Genomic DNA, 16,889 nt, shown 5'->3' with positions numbered 1-16,889 from the left:
ATCTTGCTGTTGCTGAGCTTGCTTATCAGAGTGGCTTCCTGAACGTATTCCTAAGTCATCAGGAGTTCAGGCACCTAAATAAGCCTTTTTAAGGAAAAGGCAGCATCCTGGGCCCTTTTTGTTTTCTCTCTAGGGTTACACAATGGTCTTGGACCTTCAGATACTCATTTAAAAACTGCACACTGTTAATAACTGATAGATTAATTAGAGTATGCTTTAACAGCTTCTGGTGTCCCTCTTTCCAGGGACTTTCTCAGGTTGCACATCTTCTGCCTTCTTAATGAGGGGCTCTGGTTTTGGTGGCCACTGTGCTGTGAGGAAATATCCCCCCTGAGTTCCTGTCTGGTTCAGCAAGAGAACTGGGCAGCTGACCGCTGCAGTAGGTGCTTTTCAAAAGGCTGTCTGGAAAAGAGCTCAGCAACACGCGCTTCGTCTTCCCGGAGCGACTTCTGCTCATCTGGAATGCTGTTGGTAATGGTGCTGCCACCTCTGTCTCTTCCAGTGGCATACCCGGATTGTGTGTGGGTGGGAAGTCGACAATGAGCTCCGTGGCAGTTTTGACCCAGGAGAGCTTCGCTGAACACCGCAGCGGCCTGGCTCAGCAGCAGGTGAAAGGTGAGAAAACGCCGTTGAGTTCCTGTGACGTGCCTGCAAACGCAGACCCCACAGGCAAGGTTCCTTGCTGTTACCCGAGCTCGCTCCGGGTGCCTGGTTCCCCACAAATGGACAGACGTTGCATTCTCCATTCCTAGGTGGGTGTCCCACTGACCTCTGTCTTTCCACCAGCAGCGGCACAGAGGTGATGCTGCACAGTGCAGGGCCAGGTGGAGGCAAGCCTCTGATCTCTGTAGGGCTCTGGCTAGCAATGCTGTTGGTCATGGGACGGGGCACGTGCAAGAGTGTAGCATTGGGCTACGACAGCCGCATGGGATCAATGTGCTGGGCTGTCATTTCCGTCCTTTGCTCAGCCAGGTGCTGGGGAAAGTCAGTGTAACTGTATTAACTGACTCACCGATGGGTTTTGGCACCCATCCTCCAGCTGCGAGCTGACCCTCTTGGCACTGCCCAGAGCACAACTGAGCCGAACGTAAGGTGCAGGCTTCCCTGGGCTCTGCCCTAACCACAGCACTTCTCTCTGCCTTCCTTCTGCTTTGTTTGTCTTTTCCCCTTCTGACCTGCAGCCTCACTCTGTTCCTTTCACTTCTTTCTGCTCAGCCTGTTCTCCCCTAATTAAGCCCCTCTTTACAGGTTGGCAGTAAGGTGCTGTTTCCTGCCCCCATTCACTCACACGTTCCCTTCCTGCATCCGTAGTGCCAGCTCAGGCAAGGCTGGTTGTTCATGGCACCTCCTGCAGTCTGTGCTGTGCTGAGGTCGGTTGTGCTCCAGACTTGGCTGCTCCACAAGCATAACTGTAGCAGGATTAATAGTAGCACACAAGTCATTTGCCCTCCGTTGTCAGTGGTGCCTAAATGCAATTGCACCTCCTATGAGTAGGGGCATTTCTGCGGGGAGAGCATCTCGTTTACCCTGTTTGCATCACTCCAGTTACAGCTTTAAACTCTGAAGAAGAGAATGATCCTCCAACCTACAAGGAAGCCTTCCCTCCGCTCCCTGAGAAAGCACCATGTTTGGAAGCTGCCCAGGAACCTGCTGGGCCCTGGAGCAAAATCCGACCGATAAAGGCTTCTGTCATCACTCAGGTTGGTGGGAGCGGGCGAGGACGTCTTATCTCCCTCCTTTTACTCCCTCCAAAAAGTAGGTGAAGCGAAGCTTTCCCTAGAGTATGAAATCGTTAGCGTGTCAGATTGACAGCCTCTTTGCCATACTTTACCCTGGGGCACGAGGAGGACTGCAGTTGAGAGCTAGGACTGCGCTGGAGGGGAGCGATGTGTGGAAAACTGTCCAGAAAAAGCTCTACATCCCTGTTCCACAAATAGCTGGAGCAGGCCTGAAGGGAAGCTTGCAGAATTCAAGTAGTGAGCACTAATGGATTAAAGCATTCCCCCCATAACTTAGCACTTTTGCCTGCCGGATGTGGTTTAGGAAGACACTCCAGTGTGGGACAGACTGCCTGCTGCAGTGCTCTCGTGTTTCCCCTGCTCACAGCTGGTTTCTCCACTGGAAAGGCTGATGGGTTGCGCAGACTCGAGAACTTAGCGTGCCAGTAAAGTCCTGTATAGCTGTAAGAGAGGGAGGCACTGGCAATCAAAAACATGCTGACTGCTCGCTGTGCCCTGTTTCTGTCCTGTGGCTGAGCAGGTGTTTCATGTGCCACTGGAGGAGAGGAAGTACAAGGACATGAATCAGTTTGGAGAAGGCGAGCAGGCCAAGATCTGCCTTGACATCATGCAGAAGACAGGAGCTCACCTGGAGCTGTCTCTCGCAAAGGACCAGGGCCTTTCGATCATGGTCTCTGGCAAGCTGGAAGCAGTCATGAAGGCTCGGAAGGAGATTGTCGCTCGGCTGCAGACTCAGGTGAGGGCATCTAACTGTTTCTCACTCTATCTTGCTCTTGCCCAAGACTCACAAATGCTTTGAGACCCTTGGGCGTGTGTGCTTATAAGCCGAAGAGGTGTTATTAGATGACTAATTCAGCTTTGCCAGGTATTTTCAAAGCACACAATTGGCAATTTGGAATGGAAATGAGGCTTAAAATAGGGTTCAGAGCTAATTACAGGCCATGGTGTTGCATGAAGGGTGGAGTCTGCAATCTCTGAACTCTTGAATTGCAACCAGTGACTTTGTGCTGAGGTGCTGGTGCCAGAGAGGGTGCGGGCCCCTCACACAAAGCTAGCAGTGTGCAAGAATGGGAATGTGCTTTCTCTGAAGTCCTTCAGAGAACGTGAATGGATGGGAGAAAGAAAAGTAGAGGAAGTCCTGCCAAAAGCCGAAAGCTTCAGGTCAGGGTTCTGGATTGTCACACTGGTAAGGAGCCACAGCCCTGTTGTTTCAGTTGCTTCTCCTTTCAGTCCTTTAGGATTTTATTTCTTACCTTCAGATTCTTGAGTTCGTAATCAAGATGGTAGTTCTTGTTAGGATATACCACAGCCAAGTCTCTTGGTGTGTTTTAAAATGTAATGTTAAAGGTAGTTAAAGCAATAGTTAATACCGTGTCTGCTTGATGCCATTCAGCCCGTGTGTCATACCTTGCCAGAGGGAAGGGAAAGGGACAAACCCTGCGTAATGTCCACCTGAAAAAGTAGTTCAGGTCGTACTGCCACACATCCACTGTCCTCAAATACGCCTCCTACTGCCCCGGCCCCAGGTCTCAAAGATGTGTCTGTATTCCCAACTTCTAGGCTTGGCTGCCTTCAGCACAGAGACATATTGTTGAAAAGTCACACCAAGTGATTTTTTTTTTTTTTTCCATTGTAGCTCGAATTTTGAATGTCTAATTGCTGTTAGTAGTTACATATTTACAGAGATCAAGAGCATGGTAGCGATCGTAAGCTACCAGGTCAGGAAAAAACTCAGTGAGAAGGGAGGAAGTCAGGAATCCCTGTTACAAACCAGCTCTTTAGTGGTAGATTGAGAGAAGTTCTTGGGACCCCTTTTCCAAGAGGGGCCTTCTAGAAGCAGTCCCAGGAGCAACTTGTGCCACATTGAAGACACCTTAGCACTTAGTAGCAGTAAGCATCTCCTAGCTGTCTGCCTGCTGGAATAGGTTTCTGGTGTTGAATTTCTGTTTCCTAGGAGTCAGGCTGTGTGTCTTGGTCTCTGTAGCCTTGGCAGCAGATGTTAGAATTCAGATAAACTGTGAGCTGTCATCTCAGTTGCTGTCTGGTACTGCTCCAGTGTCTTACACTGGAGGATAGGCATCTCCTCGTCTCTGCCTAAAGGCCTTTGCTAATTCAGAGGACTACTTCTTTGCAAACAGAATGGTTTTGAGGGAAAGGTGAGGGTTGGGCTCCTGGTATACAGGCACCATAGATCAGCTGTTCTGGTACAGTATCAGTCCTTGGACAGAATGTGGTGAGAAGGCCTCAGTGGTACCACTAAGCGGCATGTAACTTGCCTTCTCTTGCTCCGTTCCTCTGGATCTGCCAGTGCCGGCAAGTGTCCTCACAGATGCTTGGTTCCTGTGTTGCAGGCTTCAGCGACAGTTGCCATCCCCAAGGAGCACCACCGTTTTGTCATTGGAAAGAATGGCGAGAAGCTGCAGGACCTGGAGCTCAAAACTGCAACCAAAATCCAGATCCCCCGCCCGGATGACCCCAGCAACCAGATCAAGATCACCGGCACTAAAGAAGGGATTGAGAAGGCCCGACACGAGATCCTGCTTATCTCTGCGGAGCAGGTACTTCAGGACTCTGATCTGTCTCGTGACATTAGCTAGACAGCCATTTTGCTTCTCTGTGGTGTGTTAGATGTTTGTAGCCACCGTGGCCACAGCCAGTGGCTAATATGTCAAGTCTGAACGGAGTCATGTGCTGTGCCACTGGCTGTACGAGCACCGCTGCCAAGTTCTGCAACTTCTGGTTCTCCGTTTTGTCCAGCTCTGAAGTCAGATAAGCGTATTTCGTATTTGAAGTGAACCATAATAGGTGCCAGCTGAGATAAGGCAGGATATTCCAGAGGTGAGTATCGTAAAATATCAGCAGCATTTGCAGATTGCAAGGGATGGAGATCTACAAGCCTACAAACTGAAAAGGGTGCTTGAGCCAGAGTGTCCAGCAAGACAGCACTAGGGACTTAGGTGTGTCTGGCAGGACTATAATGTGGAGGGCAGTTCCCACCGAGGTCTGTTCTGGGCTCTTCCAGGATAAGCGTGCTGTGGAGCGGCTGGATGTGGAGAAAGTGTACCACCCCTTCATCGCTGGCCCTTACAACAAGCTGGTGAGCGAGCTCATGCAGGACACAGGGACACGCATCAACATTCCTCCACCCAGTGTCAACAAGACAGAGATAGTCTTTACAGGAGAAAAGGAGCAGCTAGCCCAGGCTGTGGCTCGCGTTAAGAAGATCTATGAGGAGAAGGTATGGATGGTATATAAAGCTTCTCATCTTCCCCCTACCTGCTCATAGTCCTTCTCCCTTCGTGTTCTACTTTTGTGCATCCCTCTGTTGCATCCTCCTCATGTCAGCTCTGGCCCAGCAGCCCTTGCAGTACATGGCCCTGGATCTTACCATTTCCTCGCTCAGCAGATTGGGACTTGGGGTGATACTACCAAGGAGGTGTCAGATTTCTTGCTTTTCGGTGTCATGGGAATTAACAGGCCACAAAGAGCTCCCCTGGCTCTTGTTCACGCAGGCGCTACTAAGGAAGGAAGTGTGAAGTCTACGGTGGTGGCCAGCTGACAGTAACAAAGTGGCTGAAGAGTGAATTTCACTCCAGTTTACTTTCCACAGCCAGCATCACTGTGAACATCCTTGTGTGTTGTTGGGCTGTTTTTCCTCATGGTTAGGTCTGTACTTGTACCAGTCTGGATTTCAACAGAGATAATCAGCTTATAGCCTAGTAGCCTACCTGGTGTTGCATTGCAGTGCTGCCTGGGGGACAGCTGGGTGTTGAGCCCTGGTGCACGAGAGCGTGTGTGTGTGTGTGTATGTGGTCTTTTCTGTGTCACCTCCCAGGGAGCTCGACACAGAATACTAGTTTTGTACTTCACCTCTGCATTTTTGAGCACAAGACTTTCTGTAGACAGGGGCCCAAAGGGTGCTAGGGTGCTGCAGAACCATTGTGCTCACCTTTGCTTCACTCTTTCCTGGGTGCAGGGTTTCACTGCATCTTGTGCCTCTTCCTTTCACCCTTTTCCTTCCCTGCCCCCTTGTGATTGATGCCCCAGTGCCTCTGCCCCTACAGAAAAAGAAGACTACTACCATTGCAGTGGAGGTGAAGAAGTCCCAGCACAAGTATGTCATCGGCCCCAAGGGGAATTCCCTGCAGGAGATCTTGGAGAAAACTGGAGTCTCTGTCGAGATCCCACCCACTGACAGTAGCTCGGAGACGGTGATACTGCGAGGCGAGCCTGAAAAGCTTGGGCAAGCATTGACTGAAGTCTATGCCAAGGTACCGACGAGATGGGCTAGGCCTTCTTTGGAAGCCCCATAAAGTCACATCCATGAGCACTGACAGGCGTAAGGGGGTGGTCTCTGTTAGAGATGCAGCTCAGAAGTCAATACAGAGCATGCAACATGGGAATTGGAACTGAAATTTTGTGAAGACCTCTTCCAGTCTGTCCGTCAAACAGCTGCTCTGTTTTTCTGTCTCTCAGGCCAACAGTTTTACCGTCTCCTCGGTCTCTGCCCCCTCTTGGCTTCATCGTTTCATTATTGGAAAGAAAGGACAAAACCTGGCCAAAATAACTCAGCAGATGCCAAAGGTATGGATGAGCTGGTTAGCTTAGCACCCTCTGATGTAGAATACGGTTTAGTCCAGATCACCCTTTGTAGAAGAAATGTTTTATAGCGTGGGTAAAACCAGGGAGGAGATGACACAGATCTTGGTGTTAAGGGGAGCCTCTCTTTTACTGCTGCAAACACTACTCATCCTATGTTATTCTCGTGGGTTGAGCCCTTCAAAGAAAGCTTTATGTGGTACTACTTTGAGAATTGATGTAGTAGGATCCCTGCAAATGCTGACTTCAGCGAGGCTTCTCCCTGGTGTGTTAGGTGATATCTAGAGAAAGCCCTTGCAGACTTCAGGACAGCACCAAAGCCTTGGGCTCTGGACACTGTGATATGGTCCGAGTTGTAAGTTACCTACGTCTGAACCCATGAGAATGATGTGTGTACTTTGTGGGAAGGAAACCATCTCTTAGTGGCAGGGATTGATGGTGTAGGCCTTACTAACAGCATTGACCTGGCTTGTATCTTGGAAAATTCTTACTGGATTCATTGCTGGCTCTCAAGGTTCACATCGAATTCACTGAAGGAGAGGATAAAATCACTTTGGAAGGACCTACAGAAGATGTGAATGTGGCTCAGGAACAGATTGAAGTCATGGTCAAGGATCTGGTAAGTTGGTGTTACTAATTCCAGTACGTAAGAAGAAAGTGGAGGAAGAAGGGGCAACAGAGCAGAGATGATGAGGTGTGTATGACATCCATATGATGTCTTGATACGCTTGAGAGAACTTGCAGAAGACAAGTTGTGTGGCGGATGGATGAAACCCTCGGTTACAAATCCCGTCCGTAGCATTCTTAAAAAATCAGCAGCAGGTCTTAAATCTTTTGACGCAGAGAAGGAAGGGTTCTCTTTGTCGTAGCTGGAGAAGCATGTAAGTCCCTTTAAATGCTCTCAGCTCAAACCAGAGGGGTGCTGCTGCTCTGCTCAGCAGCAGGAGGAGCAGCTGACTAGTGGGGAGCCGGTGCCCATGCTGACAGTAGGCAGTTACTCAGGGCACAAGACGGAAGTGGGAGCCTACCCTGTCTAGCCCTGTACCATTTCTTGCAGATCAACCGGATGGATTATGCAGAAATCAACGTTGACCACAAATTCCACCGACACCTCATTGGCAAGAATGGAGCTAACAGTAAGTGGGGTGCCTTTCCAGTCCTTCCTGTGCTCGGACGCTCCGTGTTCAGTAGATCGTATCAGGGGCTCTGTAGCTCACGCAGTGCACTGTCTCCATCACGTTTCCTCTGCTCTTCCGTAGTGGTGTTGGCTCAAGGAGGTAAACAGGCAGTGAGGCCTTGGAGTGGATTTAATGTCTGAAAGTGTCTTGGGAGGTTGAACAGTGATGGGATTATTTTACCATGTCCTGGAGGAAATATTTTTTTTGGGGGGGTGGAGAATTGTCCACCAAAATTGGAGAATTTTTCCTTTTTTTTTTTTTTTTTTAAGTTGCTCTATGGGAATTACATTTTTTGGAGACAGTTGGGGTGGTGGGAATCTACTTGGTGAGTTTCTCCCCAAAAAAGATTAGAAATGAACGAATTAGAAAAAGATTAGAATTTGTGATTAGAAATGAACGATCATCTTCTGATCTAAACATGGTGCTGTTTGGGGAAGAAACAGGTGCCTCACTTTGGCAAGTGACCAGTTGGCTCTGTAGATGCCACAGTGTTTGCTTGTACAGGTTCTTGTGTGGCACAGATCTCCTCTCACCGAAGTCCAGGGTGAAGAGGTGCTTTCCCTTGTTTAAACCCCACCCCACTGACCCCTTCTCAGAGGCTGGTTTACTTAAACAGCCTCTAAGCAGTGACCATCAAGGTGCCTTGCTTCCAAGTCTTGGCCTAGCAGACTGCGTCACCACAGTCCTTGCCTTGAAGTTAACAGGATTAAGGACCTCTACAAGGTGTCTGTGCGCATTCCCCCGGACAATGAGAAGAGCAACCTGATCAGAATTGAAGGAGACCCACAGGGGGTCCAACAGGCCAAGAAAGAGCTGCTGGAACTCGCTTCCCGTATGGTGAGTAGGATGTGATGCTTGGGAAGCCACAGGGTTTGGGCTCTTATGTTCCCTCGGAACCTTCTGGCGCAGGTGCGTGCCCCTTGCCCACCGAGCGCTTGGATCTCGTGACAAGCGTGAGTTCCGCTTCATAGATATGTTCCTCTATTCCCTTGGATACCTCTTCTCTGTCAACCTAGAGTGAATTTTGCCTAGAGGAGAAAAGAGGGACGATACTGGCAAGCAAGCTGTCAGGCAGCAAACTGGTACATAAAAGTATGTGTCTCTTCTGCTCAATGTGAACTCTGTTCTCATCAGGAAAATGAACGCACCAAGGACCTAATCATTGAGCAGAAATTCCACCGGACCATCATTGGGCAGAAGGGCGAGCGGATCCGGGAAATCCGGGAGAAATTCCCAGAGGTAAGGCTTTCTGGGAGATGAGGAATCCAGAGGGGATATTTCCTACTTAGGTAGTAGACACATCATCGCTGAAGTCATGAATTTAGTGGCTCCGTATCTAGAACGTATGGGAAAATAATTCTTTTGGCCAGATGCTGCTAACATGGTTACCCTTTTCCAAATGGGACAGGGAATGTACAGGTTCCCCCCAACCTTTGCATGTCTCTGACAGAGCAGTTCTTACCTCTGCCTGAGTTGCCTATAAATGACCACCTCTTGCAGGTTATCATCAACTTCCCAGACCCCACGCACAAGAGTGACATCGTCCAACTCAGAGGTCCCAAAAACGAAGTGGAGAAGTGCACCAAGTACATGCAAAAGATGGTGGCAGACCTGGTAAGGGGGACTTGCGTTTGCTGTTCTCTCCTACGTGCCTGGATAGCCCTGGAATAAAGCAGAGCTGTGCTGGCTTGGCTAGGACTGAAACACCTCAAGATGAGGGAGCTGTGGAAGCTGTTGTGGCTGGATGGGGCAGGAGGGTAATACCTGTCATTTAAGGGCTATAGGGGAAGGTACTTTCCTTTGCTTATTCTTGCAAGTGTGTTGTATAGAGAACTTCCTTGGGTCTAAACCTATTGTCAAAAGCTTATTTGTCAAGTTCCAAGGACTGGATCTCTCTTGCCATGACACAGTAATCTTCAGTTCTCCCTTCTTTTCTCCCTTAGGTTGAAAACAGCTTTTCTATTTCTGTCCCCATCTTCAAACAGTTCCACAAGAACATCATAGGAAAAGGAGGTGCCAACATCAAGAAGGTGAGATATCTTTGCGATCTCCAATGCTCAGTATGGTCACTGTCTGCAGCTAAATGGGTTAGGTTTCCCTGCCCGTGGCAGGGGGGTTGGAACTGGATGATCTTTGAGGTTCCTTCCAACCCAAACCATTCTATGATTCTAAATCCCACTCACTGCTCTCTCCTGCTCCCTGGGGATGTGAAATATAACCTCCAAGGGCTTTTCTGTGACATGGGACGCCTCTGAGATGATTTTACTGTTTTTTTTCTTTGTGGCAGATCCGTGAAGAAAGCAACACCAAAATTGATCTCCCGGCAGAGAACAGCAACTCAGAGACAATTGTTATTACAGGCAAGAGAGCAAACTGTGAGGCTGCTCGCCACAGAATTCTCGCCATCCAGAAGGAGCTGGTAAGGGAAACAACGGACCTGTTGCATATGAGGGATTTAAAAATGTTGCTAGAAGACATAAATATAGAAGAAGTGCTTGTAGTGGAGGAGGACAGGGAGGAGACAAGTGTGAGTGTGAGTCTGTTCTTGACTCGTAGACCTAAGTTTGTGCCTGCTCACATCTCAGGAGTAGCCAGTCTCAAACCCCTCCGGTCAGGCATTCGTTCCACACAGCTCTATAAAGCTCCTAGCAGTGTGGGAATTGGAGGATAAGCAGAGTGGGTGCAAACACATTTCTGCAGCTTGACTAACAGCCTGGTACTGTCCTCTCTTAGGCCAACATCACAGAGGTGGAGGTCTCTATTCCTTCTAAACTGCACAATTCCCTCATTGGCGCCAAAGGCCGCTTCATCCGCTCCATCATGGAGGAGTGTGGTGGAGTCCACATCCACTTCCCCACCGAGGGCTCTGGCAGTGACACCGTGACCATCAGGGGCCCAGCCCAGGATGTGGAGAAAGCCAAGAAACAGCTGCTGCACCTGGCAGAGGAGAAGGTGAGCCTTGTCTCACAGGGGAAGGAGCAGATTGTTTTGGCCAGCTGTTTCTTTTCTTGGGGTTGAAGTGATCCCTTCTGCCTGCTGGGAAGCCTCTGGCATCAGACAACCTAATCCTCTTCAGAGGCATTCGAGTACAGTTTGGATGATTAGAAGAAAACCATGCTTCCATCCTTGTGACAGTGAATTCCTGCCCCGTGGGTAGAAGAACTGGCTGTAACGCTTCTCTCCCCAGGCTGGGGACGTACTCAAAGGGTTAAGGCTCCCTACTCCTGTGGTTTGAGTGCTGTTGGGTATCCACACTTCTCTGAAACAGCGTACTCTGCGTATCTCCTTTCCTGTTTTCTTGATCTCTGAATTCCAGCTCCAGTTCTTCCATTTCACTGCATATGTACAGGTTTGAGAACCTCAGGCTACAAGACCTTGCTCTGAGTTCTGACTGACTGGTCATTTTAATCGCAAGAAAAAACCCTTTCTAATATCAGCGTGTGAACACGTTCCCCTGATGGGTTGGTTGCCTCTGCTGCCTGGCTTTGCAGCAGTCACTTAGCAAATCTTGTGCTGCCTTGCGTGAGTGTCAGACCCTTCTCCCAGGCAAAGTCTTTCCTGCTCATATTCTCACCAGTCGTGCTGAGGGCAGAGTTGCCTTTTCAGCCCTGAGAACGTCTTTTGGGTAGTGTTCTTGGTTTAAGACATCATAGACCTTTTTGACTTCAGCAGCACACTGTATCTACCTTGCTCTTGCAACGCTGCGTATGTGGGTGCAGGTGACGTACCGAGGTGCTCACTGGTGATGCTGATGTGTGTTTTCTGTGTATTGACGTTTTCCATCTGACTCCTTTCAGCAAACAAAGAGTTACACCGTGGACCTCCGTGCAAAGCCAGAGTACCACAAATTCCTTATTGGTAAGGGTGGTGGCAACATCCGCAAGGTGCGTGACAACACTGGGGCCCGCATCATCTTCCCAACCTCGGAGGACAAAGACCAGGAGCTGATTACGATCATGGGAACTGAGGAGGCTGTGAAAGAGGCCCAGAAGGAGTTGGAGGCCCTCATCAAGAACCTGGTATGAGCTACCTTTTCTCCTTTCTTGCCTTTCACTGTAGCGAGCTATAACGAGTCAGTGTGGAGGACCTGCATGTCCTAGAACCATTTGCTCCCCTTCATGGGAGCTCAGGAAGATCCTCCTCACTGTCACTTGTTGGAGTGAGGTTGTAAACTGATTGTTGAGTGCAGCAAACTCGTGCTTGTCACCAGGAGAGGGTGACAAGCTTGTCACCAGAGGCAGGGCTGACTGGCCGTTGTCTGTTGGCAGGATAATGTGGTTGAAGACTCCATGGTGGTTGACCCCAAGCACCACCGCCACTTTGTCATCCGGAGAGGGCAAGTTCTGCGTGAGATCGCAGATGAGTATGGTGGTGTGATGGTCAGCTTCCCGCGGTCTGGCACCCAGAGCGACAAAGTCACCCTCAAAGGAGCCAAGGACTGTGTGGAGGCAGCTAAGAAGCGCATCCAGGAGATCATCGAGGACCTGGTATGTCACAGGAAAGCTGTTTCTTCTATACTTTGTAGCTTCAGCGGTGCCCTCCTTGAACCTGCTGTACAGCCAAGCTTTATGTGAACAGGTCTCACGGTCGTTCTGGGATTTGGAGCTTAGCTGTCAACGTACAGGGTCTGCAGACTTTAGATCCTAGCCTGGGGAATGGCAACTGGCTCCAAAATGGCAATGCTATCTGAAGGAATTACCTTCTTTGACTTGGTTTTTAGGAGTGGAAATAGGAGACCCTTCCTTGGTGTCCTTCTAGACATGAAAAGATTGGAGCCTTTTGTGCCTCTCCATGCCTGGCCTGGGCAGTGGTTGTTCTCTGGGGTTTTGCTGTGCTGTTAGTATTGTCTTTTGTAAGCAGTCAACTGTCAAATCTGTTTTCCTTCCTTCTTTATCTTTTTCCTTTCTTCTAATGCTTCCTCCTCTTCAGGGTAATAGAGAGCTTGAGCTTTGGTCTCAGAAGCCTCTAACATCATGGGTTGGAAGGGACCTTAAAGATCATCTAGTTCCAATCCCGCTGCCATGGGCCCGGACACCCTCCACTACACCAGGTTGCCCAAAGGCTCATCCAACCTGGCCTTGAACACTTCCAGGGATGGGGCAGCCACAACTTCTCTGGGCAACCTGTTCCAGTGCCTCACCACCCTCAGAGGGAAGAATTTCTTCCTTAGATCTAATAAAAATCTCCCTCTTTCAGTTTAAATCCATTGCCCCTTGTTCTATCACTTCAAACCCTTGTCCAAAGCCCCTCTCCAGCTTTCCTGTAGGCCTCCTTCTTGTACTGGAAGGCTGCTATAGGGTCTCCCCAGAAATCATCTGCTAGCTTCTCTGAGAGAGGAAAGATTCCAGGCAATTTTCAGTTCTTCTCCTGACAGCAGCTGTTATCTTTTCTAACTCCTGGCTGTGTCCATTGTGGATTTCACCATCCTGTTTTCTGGTGTGAAAGAGGCTGCATTGTGATAGAGCAACTCTGCTTTCTCACAGGAAGCTCAAGTGACAATCGAATGCACCATCCCACAAAAGTTCCACCGCTCCATTATGGGCCCCAAAGGATCCCGAATCCAGCAGATCACCCGGGACTATGGTGTCCAGATCAAATTCCCTGACAGGGAGGAGAACCCAGGTATACCCATGGATGCATGTTCACATGTAGTTGGGGTGATGAAATGAGGGTAGTGTAGTATAGCCTACACTCTTATCAGTGGAGATGTTTGGCTTGAAAGCTGTGGAGAACTGACCCCAGGTGTTCCCTGCAGTGTCCTTGAATCTGGGCTTAGCATCAACCTTGCCCTCTTGGGAAAAGGAAGCAGTTTTAGGAGATAAAACCGCAGCCTGGGTGTTCTGAATGTGTTCTCCCTGCAGAGCGCAGGGAGTGTGAAGACCTGCCCCAGCAAGAAGGGCTGCAGGCTTGCCAAGGTCTCACTGATCTTCCGTGCTCTCGTTGCTGGGTGTATGGAATTCAGCACAGCAGGGGCCTGTTGGATACTCTGGGCTGTACATCCAGTGCTGTGCTGGTGAACGTCCCTGTCGAGGAGGAAACTGCCAGCCTGACTCGTTACCTCTGCTGCCGTAGGAGTGCAGCCTCCGCTTCTTCCGTGCAGGCAGAGGCAACGTCAGTGCTGTGCAGAGAGGTGTGGAGGAGGAGACTGTCTCAGCGGATGTTCTTGTTCTGCTCGGTCCAGGCTAAGCCATGGCAAGCTGCCTGGGCTAGGAGTAGCCTCCTCCAGAGGAGTCTCTAGTGTCTGACTTCTTGTGGAAAAGCCCAGGCTGAGCCTGAGGATCTGGAGGGGAAGGTAATGAGCAAGGAGGGGGCTGTGTGCATTTAACACGAGACCCTCCGTGTTTCTAGCCCCTGTTGCAGAGCCAGCTGTGCAGGAGAATGGTGAGGAAGGTGGGGAAGGCAAGGACGGGAAGGATGCAGACCCCAGCTCTCCGAGGAAGTGTGATATCATCATCATCTCTGGCCGCAGGGAGAAGTGTGAGGCAGCAAAGGAGGCGCTGCAGGTACGTGGCCTTCTAAGCCCCTTAGCCCTGTGACGTAGTGATGCCCTGATGCAAGAAGTTCACTGCAGGCTTTCGTGGTGGTAGTAAATGCTTCTCAGTCGAGGTTGCCCTCCAGGTGGTCGCTGACGATAACTGTAGAGGTGGCTGTGCTGCTCAAGGGAAGTCCTGTGCTCCGTGATTTAGCCTGGCAGCTTGAACCATAGCGCCTGACCTTGCAAGTGCTAGAGCCTTGTAAGCAGCCCCGAGTTAGTTGCCACAAAAGCATGACGTGCTTGTTTTATGGAGCACGGCTGGAAAGAGATGGAGTCTGATTGAGGCGGAGTCACTGTAGCTTTAGGAGACCTTGCCATGCTCCTTTAGTGATGTTTTCCGAGTCTCTGCTAGATGGAAGCCAAGGGTATGAAAGCAGCCTGTCCCCAGAGGCAGGGTTGAAGATTGCTTGTTTGGAAAAAAATGCTTTAACACCCAACAAGTCATCTTGGTGTTCGCAGCTGTTCCCTTTTCCTGTAGAGTTTGTATCCTGACTACAAGGGAATGTACCTCAGTTCAGCACCATGTTCTTTTGGGCGAGTATATCAGAAGCTGAAAGACAGGAGAAATCTTTCAACTGGTAAACTGTGCTCCCTCCCTCCCCTGCAGGCTCTGGTTCCGGTCACCATCGAGGTGGAAGTTCCCTTTGATCTTCACCGTTACATCATTGGCCAGAAAGGAAGTGGGATTCGCAAAATGATGGATGAGTTTGAAGTAAGTTGTTCCCCTTCCTCCCGTCTCGTCTGTCCTGGAGAATCTGTGAGTGACCGTGTTTGTGGTGGTGGCAATCCCTTGTGACATACTTAGGACTGTTGTGCCTTGACCATGGAACAGAGGCTCTGAACTGAGAACACGAGACCTGTGTGATGTAGTCCCTGGCTCCGGGGCTCGGTGGGTTTCACGCTGAAGCTGTATGATTGGTGCTGATGCCGTGAGTGTTGCAAGACTTGTTTGGTGCCTACAGAGATTCCTCACCAGCCTGAGAGTTGTTTCTCTCCTAGGCCACGGGAAACAGCTCTGCTGTGCCTGCCCGTTCGGGAGAATCCCCTAGAAGCCCACAGGGACTCTTGGGGCTGATGCAGGTTGGCTGCAGACAGCGCTGTCGAACACGGATTTGTTTCCTGGCCTCTCCAGGCCAGCACAGGGGCTGCTGAGGGCTGAAGCCCCACAGCAAAGCAGTCTGATAATGACTGAAGAAACCGAGTTCTATTCAAAAACCATCTAGACATGGTCCCAGGCCACTGACTCTAGGTGGCCCTGCTTGATCAGGGGGTTTGGACCAGATGACCTCTAGTGGTCCCTTCCAACCTCAGCCGTTCTGTGGTTTCAGCTGTCTGGGTGAGAGCTGGTCTTGGCAGCAGGGGAGGTCAGCAAGGTGCCAGCTGGCAGTGGTAGGTGTCACTGGTGATACAAAACGCTAACCACTGCTTGTTCCTCAGGTCAACATCCAGGTCCCTGCTCCTGAGCTGCAGTCGGATATCATCACCATCACTGGGCTGGCTACCAACCTGGACCGTGCCAAGGCTGGGCTGCTGGAAAGAGTGAAGGAGCTGCAGGCTGAACAAGAGGATCGGGTAAGGCCTGTGCCTGTCCTTCTTCCTTCCACCTAAACAAGGCTTCAGCCTCGGGGTGTTCCTTTCAGAAGTTGTTGGACTCCTGGAACCAGGAACTCCAGAAGTTGGACTCCTGGAACCCTTTGCTTTTTAAGAGCGCCTTTAAGTGCCCTGCGGGTGTGGAGCGCTTGTAAGTGGGTTACCCAAATGTTACTCGTTTAACATGAACTGACATGAGAGTTTTGGGATTCTAATTTAGGTAACTTGGGACTGTCCAGGGCTTTATGACACCTTCATGTACCTTCGAACCACTGCAAGGTGGGAACCTCGCTGTGCTAGGAGTCTCTCTCTACCTATTCTCAATGAATCCTTATCACAGCTTTGAATAAAGAAGTGGGAGATGAGTTGGGCGATGGCTTGCTACTTGTACTTTCCTGCTGAACTTGGCGAAAGCACAAGGCCCCAGCAGATGATTGTCTTGGGTGCTCTTCTGTAGCCACGTACACTCAGACATGACCCTGCAGAATCTGTTCCTTGCATCTTGGAAGCCGGAAGGAAATGCTGAGACTTAGATGGACATCACTGGACCAGCCATGGTGTGTTCCCCGCTGTTGTATCTCACTCTGCTTCTCCTGTTCCAGGCCTTGCGAAGCTTCAAGCTGACAGTCACTGTGGATCCCAAGTATCACCCTAAAATCATTGGGCGGAAAGGAGCAGTGATCACCCAGATACGCACAGAGCATGAGGTCAACATCCAGTTCCCCGACAAGGATGATGAAAGCCAGGTGAGAGGTCAGAGGGGGTGCAAGGAGAGCTGCTGGTTGTCTCTGAGCATAGGAAGCACAACGTCTTCTGTAGGGCTCTGAACTCCCTGCGCTGCCTTTGGATAAGATGGAGAGTAGAAGAGATTAGCAGGGAGAAGGCTGACTCAGCTGCTGATGAACCTGGTCTCTCACACGTTTCCCTGTGCCCCAGGCTCAAGACCAGATCACCATCACTGGGTATGAGAAGAACGCCGAGGCTGCCCGGGATGCCATCATGAAGATTGTTGGCGAGCTGGAGCAGATGGTCTCTGAGGATGTGACTCTGGACCATCGTGTTCACGCACGGATCATTGGTGCACGTGGTAAAGCCATCCGCAAAATCATGGATGAGTTCAAGGTGAGCAGTGACGTGATGCAGCACAGGGCTGGGCCCGGGTGGCCAGTGGTGCCACTTTTTCCTGTGCTAAGAGCTTGGCATCAGCTTGGAGCTAGGAGCCAAATTCAGGAGTGTGAGGCTCACATC

The 16,889-nt window shown here is 50.2% G+C and overlaps 1 protein-coding gene across 4 annotated transcripts in view; it reads left to right on the top strand.

Moving 5' to 3' along the window:
- Nucleotides 1-16,889, top strand: part of HDLBP (high density lipoprotein binding protein) — a 38,414-nt gene that overhangs the window by 18,736 nt on the left and 2,789 nt on the right. For 2 of the 4 annotated variants that reach the window (XM_086618190.1, XM_086618192.1), the window contains exons 3-25: nt 503-615; nt 1,546-1,700; nt 2,260-2,475; nt 4,091-4,297; nt 4,762-4,977; nt 5,804-6,010; nt 6,216-6,323; nt 6,853-6,957; nt 7,396-7,474; nt 8,214-8,353; nt 8,651-8,755; nt 9,017-9,130; nt 9,460-9,546; nt 9,804-9,935; nt 10,250-10,468; nt 11,314-11,535; nt 11,785-12,003; nt 13,000-13,138; nt 13,865-14,019; nt 14,659-14,763; nt 15,489-15,623; nt 16,244-16,387; nt 16,578-16,763. In XM_086618190.1, the coding sequence (XP_086474316.1) occupies nt 540-615; nt 1,546-1,700; nt 2,260-2,475; nt 4,091-4,297; nt 4,762-4,977; nt 5,804-6,010; nt 6,216-6,323; nt 6,853-6,957; nt 7,396-7,474; nt 8,214-8,353; nt 8,651-8,755; nt 9,017-9,130; nt 9,460-9,546; nt 9,804-9,935; nt 10,250-10,468; nt 11,314-11,535; nt 11,785-12,003; nt 13,000-13,138; nt 13,865-14,019; nt 14,659-14,763; nt 15,489-15,623; nt 16,244-16,387; nt 16,578-16,763 (3,471 nt within the window). In that variant the 5' untranslated portion in view covers nt 503-539. Of the gene's footprint in view, nt 1-502; nt 616-1,545; nt 1,701-2,259; nt 2,476-4,090; nt 4,298-4,761; nt 4,978-5,803; nt 6,011-6,215; nt 6,324-6,852; nt 6,958-7,395; nt 7,475-8,213; nt 8,354-8,650; nt 8,756-9,016; nt 9,131-9,459; nt 9,547-9,803; nt 9,936-10,249; nt 10,469-11,313; nt 11,536-11,784; nt 12,004-12,999; nt 13,139-13,864; nt 14,020-14,658; nt 14,764-15,050; nt 15,271-15,488; nt 15,624-16,243; nt 16,388-16,577; nt 16,764-16,889 lie in introns of those variants that run through there. The other 2 variants (XM_086618194.1, XM_086618193.1) reach the window with 2 other exon arrangements.

This window comes from Tauraco erythrolophus, chromosome 11 (assembly GCF_009769465.1).
Source record: "Tauraco erythrolophus isolate bTauEry1 chromosome 11, bTauEry1.pri, whole genome shotgun sequence".
Classification (NCBI taxonomy): Eukaryota; Metazoa; Chordata; class Aves; order Musophagiformes; family Musophagidae; genus Tauraco; species Tauraco erythrolophus.
The sequence above is the reverse complement of the archived record's forward strand: the minus strand, read 5'-3'. Positions and strand labels throughout refer to the sequence as shown.